The sequence below is a fragment of the Zootoca vivipara genome, chromosome 3, assembly GCF_965207765.1.
Source record: "Zootoca vivipara chromosome 3, rZooViv2.hap1.1, whole genome shotgun sequence".
In the NCBI taxonomy this organism is placed as follows: Eukaryota; Metazoa; Chordata; class Lepidosauria; order Squamata; family Lacertidae; genus Zootoca; species Zootoca vivipara.
Genome location: NC_142586.1, coordinates 2618170 through 2630484, shown reverse-complemented (window position 1 = coordinate 2630484; position 12315 = coordinate 2618170). Strand labels below are relative to the sequence as shown.

General features: G+C 40.7%; 1 protein-coding gene across 16 annotated transcripts in view; it reads left to right on the top strand.

Moving 5' to 3' along the window:
- The window catches only part of WDPCP (WD repeat containing planar cell polarity effector), a 210478-nt gene that overhangs the window by 64229 nt on the left and 133934 nt on the right, over window positions 1-12315 (top strand). For 15 of the 16 annotated variants that reach the window (XR_015949268.1, XR_015949267.1, XR_015949269.1 and 12 more), the window contains exons 3-6: window positions 440-484; window positions 1331-1381; window positions 8059-8129; window positions 8382-8441. Coding sequence is in view for 7 of the 16 variants with exons in the window: in XM_088667074.1 (XP_088523200.1) it covers window positions 440-484; window positions 1331-1381; window positions 8059-8129; window positions 8382-8441 (227 nt within the window). In the remaining 9 variants the exon portion in view is untranslated. The remainder of the gene's footprint in view (window positions 1-439; window positions 485-1330; window positions 1382-8058; window positions 8130-8381; window positions 8442-12315) is intronic. The other variant, XM_088667075.1, reaches the window with a different exon arrangement.

Here is a 12315-nt window from a genome sequence, read left to right as displayed (position 1 = left end):
GAATGTCTGCTGCCAGGTGACACTTGAGTGATGGAAGGGCCAATAGAGCTGGTCCTCAAGTAGTGTCAATGGAATGGTACTGCTTTCTATACCTTCTTGTGCATCAAAGAGAGGACCTTTTCAGTTATTCCCCCACTCCCTGGGTTTTAGAACTCCCTTCTAATTGTAGAACCATATGTAAATCAATAGGGAGGCTTTCAGATGGAGTCTAAAAACCCATCTATTTTGGACAGTTTCCCATTAAGGTATTTAAGTGGTGCTGGCTTGAAATCATTTTGAAGTCTTTTCAGTGGGTGTTTCTGCAAGTATTTGTATGACTGCATGCATTCTGCATGGGTTCTCAGTTCTGTTTATAAGATAGTTCCCACCCTCCCAAGAAACATGTCTAATTTCAAGTGCCAGAATTATAATTCAGTTTTTTGTTTCCTTATTTATGTAGACCAAGACATTGGAATCTATCATTACTATGACAAAAAGGAAGCAGGTAAGGTGTAAACCTCATGAAAAAAACTATATACACTCCTCACTTGATTTTTTTTTCAAGCTCTCAAAACTGAAACACAAACACACACATATATATCTAAACTTTCTGAATTTTGAAAGTACTGTATAGGAATTTTTTATGAATTATGTTGTGGAACCTGAAATTCTCTGCAGTTAAATCAGTTAAACCATTGGTTCAAATTATTTCAAAGCAATTATTTTAAAGCAATGAATCAACAAAGACAACATATATGTCAAAAGTAATAACCTCATTTTATAAAATTAGGTTTTAAATACCGGTATAATGCAATATTTGATGCTGGGCATTCTAGTTAGTTTTTATTTATTGGAGTTCCACCAGAGGGCATTGTAAATTCATAGGAGTGCATTGGTCTTGGCCTTCTGGATCCTCCTCACCTGCTATTTTGAAATAGACATTTCAGAGTGAATGATCAATTTTCTTTATCTGATTAATCTTTTTAATCCCAGAAGATTCATGATGGGCCAAAAGGTGCAGTTACTTCATGTTTGAGTCCAGGTTAAAGTGGTGGCTTGTATCGGCATCACATGCTACTTCTAGACTTCTGGTGGCCGGCTGACTCAGCTTCTCGTTTGGATTCAGTCGTAGTTCACTTCACTATCTGATTACATTCAATCCTTTATAATATTGACCCACCTGCTGGGATTGCTCAAGTCTATTTCACTTCAAGCTTAAGACATCTGTTCAGGAAATGAGAACTTTAGAACTCCCCCACCTTTCAAATCGCTGTACTTTTCCTAAATGTGTAATAATTAACATTTTGCTGACAATAAATGATAAGGTTTGTTCTTTTTCTCCTTCTTTTAGAACCACAAATTAACTTTGGCTGCTTATATGAGAAACAACAGTTAGCAGAATGTAAGACCTATTTTCAGTTTCCTTATTACTGTAAAAAGAATGAAAATATTATGTTTAAATTTATTTTAATTCATAACCTGCCCAATACAACACTGAAAACAGTTAAAAAAGTTAAAATTATACAAAATACAATCACAAAAAATGTGTTAGTACAAAATACACAACTGTGAAACTCGCATAGTTTAGGCTGTGTTAATTTCTTTTCAATTTATATGCTTTGATGTCTAAACGTAGCCTATGGCAGCAGCCCTTTTTGCTGTTTTTACCAGGATGTGTCTGGGAAACTCACTTTGCCATAAACCAAAATCCTGAAATAAAGGTGGAACACACACAAATCATTCTTGTGGTTAAATATATACAGTGTTGATCTATTCTTCTCTTCATCTCCTTCTAGTAAAAGTGGATGCAAGCAGGGCAGAATGAGGCAGGAGGCAGGAGGACCTGGGCTTGTGGTTTGTCTCACTCCAAACAAACCACAAGATGTAGCCAATGCTTGCTCCTGACTTGATGCTCATAGTTTAGAGAAAACAAACCCTAAACCTGGATTCACATGTAACCCTAAGGCAAACCATGGCTTAACTCTTGAAAGCACTGCAGCAGCAAGACCAGTGGAGGAGTGAAGTGGCTGCAATTTTGCTCCAAGTACCTCTATGCTTTCTCATATCTTTAAATGAAGGGCGGTATATAAATCAGCCCCTTCATGGATCAATGCCTTGTCGTGGCGAAGGGGCTTGAATAACTCAGAGAAGCTATGAGCTATGCCATGCAGGGCCACCCAAGATGGACAGGTCACAGTGGAGAGTTTTGACTAAACGTGATCCACCTGGAGAAGGAACTGGCAAGCCACTCCAGTATCCCTGCCAAGAAAACTCCATGGACAAAGACAACAGGCATATAAAAGTTATGACGCTGGAAGATGAGCCCCTCAGGTCGGAAGGCGTCCAACATGCTACTGAGGAAGAGCGGAGGACAAGTACAAGTAGATTCAGAGCTGATGAAGCGGCTGGGCCAAAGCCGAAAGGACGCTCAGTTGCGGATATGCCTGGAAGCGAAAGGAAAGTCCGATGCTGTAAAGAAAAATATTGCATAGGAACCTGGAATGTAAGAACCATGAATAGAGGTAAGCTGGAGGTGGTCAAAAATGAGATGACAAGAATAAATATCGACATCCTGGGCATCAGTGAACTAAAATGGAAGGGAATGGGTGAATTCAGTTCGGGTGACTATCATATCTACTACTGTGGGCAAGAATCCTGTAGAAGAAATGGAGTGGCCCTCATAGTCAACAAAAGAGTGGCAAAAGCTGTAATGGGATGCAATCTCAAAAATGACAGAATGATCTCGATACGAATCCAAGGCAGACCTTTTAACATCACAGTAATCCAAGTTTATGCACCAACTACCGGTGCTGAAGAAAGTGAAATTGACCAATTCTACGAAGACCTACAACACCTTCTAGAAATGACACCAAAGAAGGATGTTCTTCTCATTACAGGGGATTGGAATGCTAAAGTAGGGAATCAAGAGATAAAAGGAACAACTGGCAAGTTTGGCCTTGGAGTTCAAAATGAAGCAGGGCAAAGGCTAATAGAGTTCTGTCAAGAGAACAAGCTGGTCATCACAAACACTCTCTTCCAACAACACAAGAGACGACTCTACACATGGATATCACCAAATGGGCAGCATCGAAATCAGATTGATTATATTCTCTGCAGCCAAAGATGGAGAAGCTCTATACAGTCAGCAAAAACAAGACCTGGAGCTGACTGTAACTCAGATCATCAGCTTCTTATAGCAAAATTCCAGCTTAAACTGAAGAAAGTAGGAAAAACCACTGGGCCAGTAAGATACAATCTGAATCAAATCCCTTATGAATACACAGTGGAAGTGAGGAACAGGTTTAAGGATTTAGATTTGGTGGACAGAGTGCCTGAAGAACTATGGATGGAGGCACGTAACATTATACAGGAGGCAGCAACGAAAACCATCCCAAGGAAAAGGAAATGCAAGAAAGCAAAATGGCTGTCCAACGAGGCCTTACAAATAGCGGAGGAGAGGAGGCAAGCAAAATGCAAGGGAGATAGGGAAAGATACAGGAAACTGAATGCAGATTTCCAAAACACAGCAAGGAGCGATAAGAGGGTCTTCTTAAATGAGCAATGCAAAGAAATAGAGGAAAACAATAGAATGGGGAAAACCAGAGATCTGTTCAAGAAAATTGGAGATATGAAATGAACATTTCGTACAAAGATTACCATAATCAAGGACAAAAGTGGTAAGGACCTAACAGAAGCAGAAGACATCAAGAAGAGGTGGCAAGAATACACAGAGGAATTATACCAGAGAGATATGGAGGTCTCGTACACCCCAGGTAGTGTGGTTGCTGACCTTGAGCCAGACATCTTGGAGAGTGAAGTCAAATGGGCCTTAGAAAGCACTGCTAATAACAAGGCCAGTGGAAGTGATGATATTCCAACTGAACTATTTAAAAATTTAAAAGATGATGCTGTTAAGGTGCTACACCCAATATGCCAGCAAGTTTGGAAAACTCAGCAATGGCCAGAGGATTGGAGAAGATCAGTCTACATCCCAATTCCAAAGAAGGGCAGTGCCAAAGAATGCTCCAACTACCGCACAATTGCGCTCATTTCACACGCTAGCAAGGTTATGCTTAAAATTCTACAAGGCAGGCTTAGGCAGTATGTGGACCGAGAACTCCCAGAAGTGCAAGCTGGATTTCGAAAGGGCAGCGGAACCAGAGACCAAATAGCAAACATGCGCTGGATTATGGAGAAAGCTAGAGAGTTCCAGAAAAACGTCTACTTCTGCTTCATTGACTATGCAAAAGCCTTTGACTGTGTCGACCACAGCAAACTATGGCAAGTTCTTAAAGAAATGGGAGTGCCTGATCACCTCATCTGTCTCCTGAGAAATCTCTATGTGGGACAAGAAGCTACAGTTAGAACTGGATATGGAACAACTGATTGGTTCAAAATTGGGAAAGGAGTACGACAAGGTTGTATATTGTCTCCCTGCTTATTTAACTTATATGCAGAATTCATCATGCGAAAGGCTGGACTAGATGAATCCCAAGCAGGAATTAAGATTGCTGGAAGAAATATCAACAACCTCAGATATGCAGATGACACAACCTTGATGGCAGAAAGTGAGGAGGAATTAAAGAACCTTTTAATGAGGGTGAAAGAGGAGAGCGCAAAATATGGTCTGAAGCTCAACATCAAAAAAACCAAGATCATGGCCACTGGTCCCATCACCTCCTGGCAAATAGAAGGGGAAGAAATGGAGGCAGTGAGAGATTTCACCTTCTTGGGCTCCTTGATCACTGCAGATGGTGACAGCAGTCACGAAATTAAAAGACGCCTGCTTCTTGGGAGGAAAGCAATGACAAACCTAGACAGCATCTTAAAAAGCAGAGACATCACCTTGCCGACAAAGGTCCGTATAGTTAAAGCTATGGTTTTCCCAGTAGTGATGTATGGAAGTGAGAGCTGGACCATAAAGAAGGCTGATCGCCGAAGAATTGATGCTTTTGAATTATGGTGCTGGAGGAGACTCTTGAGAGTCCCATGGACTGCAAGAAGATCAAACCTATCCATTCTTAAGGAAATCAGACCTGAGTGCTCCCTGGAAGGACAGATCGTGAAGCTGAGGCTCCAATACTTTGGCCACCTCATGAGAAGAGAAGAATCCTTGGAAAAGACCCTGATGTTGGGAAAGATTGAGGGCACTAGGAGAAGGGGACGACAGAGGACAAGATGGTTGGACAGTGTTCTCGAAGCTACGAATATGAGTTTGACCAAACTACGGGAGGCAGTGCAAGACAGGAGTGCCTGGCGTGCTATGGTCCATGGGGTCACGAAGAGTCGGACACGACTAAACGACTAAACAACAACAACATATAAATCAAATCAAATGTGGGACCCAGGTGGCGCTGATTTATATTAATATAAATCAAATGTGGGACCCAGGTGGTGCTGTGGTTAAACCACTGAGCCTAGCGCTTGCTGATCAGAAGGTCGACGGTTCGAATCCCTGTGACGGGGTGAGCTCCCGTTGCTTGGTCCCAGCTCCTGCCAACCTAGCAGTTCGAAAGCATGTCAAAATGCAAGTAGATAAATAGGAACCGCTACAGCGGGAAGGTAAACGGCGTTTCCATGTGCTGCTCTGGTTTGCCAGAAGCGGCTTTGTCATGCTGGCCACATGACCTGGAAGCTATACGCTGGCTCCCTCGGCCAATAATGTGAGATGAGCGCGCAACCCCAGAGTCGGTCACGACTGGACCTAATGGTCAGGGGTCCCTTTACCCCTTTACCTTTTTATATAATTCAAATAATTAACTAACTAACATTTAGCCATGGTTTTACTTCACATTATAGTGCAAAACAAGTGGTCCATTGGGGGGGGGAGTTTGGTAGCCGTTGCTTTAGAGCAGGGGTGACAAGCATTTTTTTGGCCCAAGGAAAGTATTGTCTCATGGCCAGCTACTAGTTGGTGTGGTCATCCATCACTCTGGCACATAGACATGCCCAGCACTTATGCAGGCACACACCAGTAGTGCAAAGTACTATATCCTTAACACTGCACTTGCTTCTTCCTGGCAATCTTTTCCTTTCTTACTTTCTGACTGTGAGTGGTCTAGAATCTTCATTTGAGCACTTCCACAGCACTCCCCCCAAAGACAGAAGTGGTGGACTCTGCTGGTCTTACTGATTTTCTGTGGACTTTAGAAGTAGTGCTGTGGTTCCCCACTAGGGTTGAAACTGTGTGGTTTTCTGCCCTCTGCTTGTAGAGGTCTCTGCTGCCAATTCCACCAACACTGCTGCATTCAGTAGATTGCTGGAGTAACCCAGCAATGGGGGTTTACTACCCCATTATAGAGTTTGTAGCCAGTGCTAACCATGTCTCCCTGGTTCCATTGTGGGCAGTATTGTAGCCAATGAGATTAATCCTAGGTGTGCTTATTGCTAATTGAAAACTTTACAATACATTGTCTATATGTTCCTTTTAAAATCTAAGCCATGCAGCTCACCCATCTTGGCTCAAAGGCTTCTATCATTAACATGTAAAAACCTGGGTCTCTCTCCAAATGCCTCTGACATGCATTTTCCTTTATGGCTCTTTGGCCTCTTTGACTATCATGTCCCCCTACTTTCATTGGCTAAGTCCTGTCCCATCCCCATTTGGACAGTCTCTGCACATGAAAAAGGTGAAAAGTATGACTGTCATCCTTTAAGGCTGATTAACCTTGAACCAGATGTTCCTAAGCTCCTGTCAGCTCTCTCTGCACCTTTTTCATGTTAAGGCCAGTGCAAGTCCGCCTTGTCCCAAAACATTCCCCGATCCCAAACAAATGCAAACCATCCTCACAACATCACTGCCTTGCTCTTGCATTGAGACCCCACCGCTCAGCATGTCTAGCTGGCCCTGCATGTAGAACAGCTTTCTTAGAAATTCTATCTATGGTCAAGATACTGGCTTTCAACCTCTTACCTTACAATATAAATTTGGCTTCCAGTTCTGCAGGACTATATTTTACTATGTCATTGGTGCCAAAGTGTGCTGAAACCAATGACTCCTCCCCAATTTCCCGTTGTTTATGGCCACCAGCTGAGTTGCTAAATACAAGACATTTAAGTTGAATGAAGTCTGGACTATTGTATTTTGGGGGCTGACTTCAGCTGATCTGAATAGTGGAATTAAATACCATTTTGGTGGTCCAGTTTAAGTTGCATACAGTGGTACCTCAGGTTAAATACTTAATTGGTTCCAGAAGTCCGTACATAACCTGAAGCGTACTACCTGAAGCGAACTTTCCCATTGAAAGTAATGGAAAGTGGATTAATCCATTCCAGACAATGAAAAACACCCCCTAAAACAGCAATTTAACACAAATTTTACTGTCTAACAAGACCATTGATCCATAAAATGAAGGCAAGAATCAATGTACTGTACAGTAGTACCTTGGGTTATGTACTTAATTGGTTCCGGGGTGCCATTCGCACCCCGAAAAGTACTTAATTCGAACGGCGATAGCACTTCTGCGCATGCGCAAATTGCGCAGATCGTTTCTGCACATGCGCGAACCGTGCAGATCACTTCTGCACATGCATTAACTGTGCAGATTGCTTCTGTGCATGCGCGCGCAGCGGATCCCGGAAGTAAACACTTCCGGGTCCACAGAGTACTGGTACTTAAACTGAAAGTACTCAAACTGAAGTGTACTTAACCCGAGGTATGACTGTAATTTAACAGAAGGCATTTGTCAGAAGTCCCAATCTAAGCAGGCTGGTTTCATTATACAGGAGGAGATAACAGTTTAATCAATGATACGACAGGACTTTTGGTGCCGTATGATCTTAAAATATTTTGGTTGTGCTATTTTGAAAGGAATTATTGATAATATCACTTAACTTGATATTGAACCTGCTTATAGCTACTTAAATGTGTGTTCCCTTTGGGAAAAGACAGAACCTCTACCAGAGTGATTCAGATTGATTTAATAAAATTTTGTCTATGGAACTTGTGTCAGAATTATAAACAAATTTATTGTAAGATAGAAAATATTCAGTATTTAATAATAAAATATGAAGTAAAATCCAGCATTTGACATATTTGGATATGTAGATAATATCTTATACATACTTTTTATTTGCTAGCTCGAGATTATCCTTGGGTACTTAAGAACAAACGTCCGGAAAAGCTGCGAGACACACTTCAGGAGCTGGAGGTACCTTTCAGAAAGTTTCAAGCATAATAACAATTAATCCAGTTTTTCAGATCTCTTTCAACAGCTTTAATTTTCATAAAAGATCATCCCTTCTGCTGATAAGTGCTCTTTTGTCTGGTGGGTTATCCAAAACAGTTGCATCTTTGTTTAGCATGTCAGGCAATCTCTCCTCCTTGAAAATCAGAAGCACTTTATCTACAAGTGAAATGTGCACAGCCATCTATACACTGTCTATTTTTGGTTGTCCTCCAGGAACTGATGCAAAACAGTCGGTGTGTACTGAGCAAATGGAAGAGCAAATACGTCTGTCAGGTAAAATATTTTGACATGCTCTTGCAATGTTCTGTCAACAGAATTGAACAATTGTTAAGTACAAAGTTAACTGGTTCTGTTTGCTTAAAAAATGTTTAAGACCCAGCTAAAATTCTTCTTGGTGAAAATGGCTATATTCAAATAGGGATGCAGTCAGGTAAAATGTATGATGTGCTGTGTTCTCATTTAAAATTACCGTAATTGTTCAGTATATTAAGCAACTTTGAACTGGACCTATGCTGAGTCGGGAGTGTAGTTAAAGAGAAATTCGTTAAATTTTCTGCATGACACATTTTTCTGTAAAAGTACTTAATTCAAAATGTGCAGCACAGTGACAGGAACTGTAAGATAACCAACTAGTTTAGATTAGATACCAAACGACGTAAACTGCTCAGAGGCCATAGTGGCATGTGTCTGTATTCCTATCTACATAAATATCCATACAATATATAAAGAAAACATCTGCTCACATCCTTGTTAGCAACATGGGAAGTGGGAACAGGTTGAAAATCTAGAGTGTGTGATCCAGCATTCTAATCAACAGCTTTTCCTTGAAATATGTTTAATGTATTTAACTCATTAAAAGCTATTCCTAGCTTTTTATCCTTGATCTTTAATAGGTATCTCCTGAAGCTTACCACTGCTTAACAGAGAGTGTTGAATTTTGAACAGTATTACTAATATACAGTCTAGCCCTCAACCAGTGTCATTTATCCAAGCCCCATTAAAATGAATTGAATTCTCTTGTAATTGTAACTGTACTTTCCAAAGCTAAAATCTGTTCAACTCTAATAATATATTTAGCCTTCCCTTGTAACCCAAATACTTTTACTGAAAAATTCAAAGTCAAAAGTAAAATGGTGATGGTTAATAATAAAACTGTTTATCCTGCAATCCCAGGTACCTGAGAGTATGCCCATTGAACACAATGAGGCATACTTCTGAATAAGCATATACAAAACTAATGCTGTAATCCTGTGCCTACTTACTTGCGGGTAATCAGTGGTACATCTGTAGGATGACAAATCAGAAGTGACCCTGAATCCAGATAATATATCCCTCTTACATTCAAATCTGAAAAATTAATTTCACCTCTACTTGGCCTCCTTACAAGAGGACCGGAAGGTAGTCCTTCTTCTTTTTAAATAAGAAGAAATGATACACGAGATCAGTAAATTACAGCACATTGAACTTTACTTCTGTACCAGGAGAATTGGTAAAAACTATTATTTAACTACAATCATTAAACATATAGGGGAACAAGCCTTACTGAGGATTGATTTAGCATGACTTCTGGCAAATGGAAAGCCTGCCTTGCTAGCCTTTTAGAATTGTTTGAGAGTGTCATACAGATAGAAGCAATTTGTGAGTGTTCCACCTGACCTTTGCTGTGACAGCAAAGGTCAGGACTTGCTGATCCTTTGCTAGCATCTAGCCCTTTACGTAGGCCCTAATCCACACTTGGTAAGCTGGATGTGGTCAAAAATGAGATGGCAAGAATAAATACTGACATTGTGGGCATCAATGATCTAAAATGGACGGGAATGGGCGAATTCAGTTCGGATGACCATAATATCTACGACTGTGGGCAAGAATCCCATAGAAGAAATGGAGTGACCCTCATAGTCAACAAAAGAGTGGCAACAGCTGTACTGGGATGCAATCTCAAAAATGATAGAATGATCTCGATACGAATCCAAGGCAGACCTTTTAACATCACAGTAATCCAAGTTTATGCACCAACTACCGGTGCTGAAGAAACTGAAATTGACCAATTCTATGAAGACTTACAACACCTTCTAGAAATGACGCCAAAGAAGGATGTTCTTCTCATTATAGGGGATTGGAATGCTAAAGTAGGGAATCAAGAGATAGAAGGAACAACTGGCAAGTTTGGCCTTGGAGTTCAGAACGAAGCAGGGCAAAGGCTAATAGAGTTCTGTCAAGAGAATAAGCTGGTCATCACAAACACTCTTTTCCAACAACACAAGCGACGACTCTACGCATGGACATCACCAGATGGGCAGCATCGAAATCAGATTGATTATATTCTCTGCAGCCAAAGATGGTGAAGCTCTATACAGTCAGCAAAAACAAGACCTGGAGCTGACCGTGGCTCAGATCACCAGTTTCTTATAGCAAAATTCCAGCTTAAACTGAAGAAAGTAAGATTCTTCTGTTGTTGTTTTAAAAATGTTATTTGAAGATTGTTGCAGGATGTGTTTGGTTTGCAGGCTGATTGCGGTGCTATCGGAGTGAAACCCTGGAGCTTGTGGTTGTAAACATCATATAGTGGACAATGGGATCCTCTAACAAGGAGAATTTGGGGGCTCTTCTGGGCATGGATAATCCTATGACAGGATTCACTGGGATCAGCAGCATAGATGCAATGGAGCTCTCTTAGCTTTAATTCCCCAACCCTGACTCAGCTGAAGATACAGTGGTGTAGCTTGCTCACCACAAGACAGTTTGGGCTCAGCCAAAAGGGGTGCTCTGAGGATGTAGCAGAAGCAAAACCAGACAGTGGGGCTTGTGATGAATCTTAAGCTAGTGCATGATCTGACAACCTGGGATACAGTGCTAAAAGACTTCTTTCCCCTCTGCCAGGCTTCAGCAGCAGCAGCATCTCTGCTGATGAATGGAGTTGGGATCTGTTATAACTTTACTTTAGCTTAACTTGCTTTACTCAAGTTTCTTGTGCATAGGATTGCTCCTCAAATAATTATAAAATTCTCAGGGAAGAAAATAGGACAGTCCTAAAAAGAGGTTTAAATGACATACTTGACAGTACGTTTATGTTGCATCATTGTGTTGTTACGTTGGTCACAATAAATATTGCATGTGAAACACTTTTCAGTTAATATGTAATCACGGTTTCTTAATGCTTGCTAAGAACCTCAAAGAAGAAATGAAAAATGAGTCTGTAGGTTGACATTTTCATGAAACTACCCTCATGCTTTATGTGTTATAGGAGGTATGGACAGGGTTCCACGACATCATCATGGCATATCTGCTGTCACTGCATGTTTGTTACCTACCAAGCATGGATAAATTGGGGTATTGATGCTTCACATTGGAATGGGTGGCAACAGAATTGCCCAATACACTGCAGTTTGTCAGTATTACTATATTGTGTCATGTTTCTGCTACTATTGTTTTGCTTTCAACATTGCACCTGAGAATGCTTAGAATAATGACTACACTATGCAGATCTGGCACTGGCGCTGCTGTGGCATAGTGGCTGTTGGCATAAGGAAGTTAAGTCACATTGGAAAAATGTTCTATTGTGTTTGAAATACTTTTTTGTAGAATTTTTTGGGCCCTTAGCATTTTGGCTTTGGCTTTTCTGTTCCTCCTCCACACCCCCAATATAGATTTATTGTGGCAATCTCTTCTTGTTGCTGCAATCAGGTGGTTTATTTATTCTCTCACATACTAATATGTGAAACTTGTCAAGAAGAATTGGTGGTATGTGATACTTCCCAGGGTTCTTTGGCATAGTGGAATCTATTTTTCTGGATTAATGGTATGTTGCTTTCTTGAGCATGCCTCAGTATAGAGTACAAAGGTTAACTGTTTTTCCACCTGGCCTACAAACTTGCCTACTCAACTTCTAGAGAGTTTTGTTGTTCTTCAGAAACTTTATCATTTGTATTTTGGGGACAATTATAAGAACTAGCCGAACACCTCTGAGCTGTAAGATCACATTATCAGTTTGAGAATAAATTGTGATTTTATCTAATCCAACTGCAACATAAGGATAAATTGAAGTTTTGAAAGGTTGCCATAAGTGCTGGTAGAGTGTGTGACTGTGTCTAACATTTTTACTAGGACAAAACCTTAAAGGACATCTGCCATAACTGGGGAAGCTGAT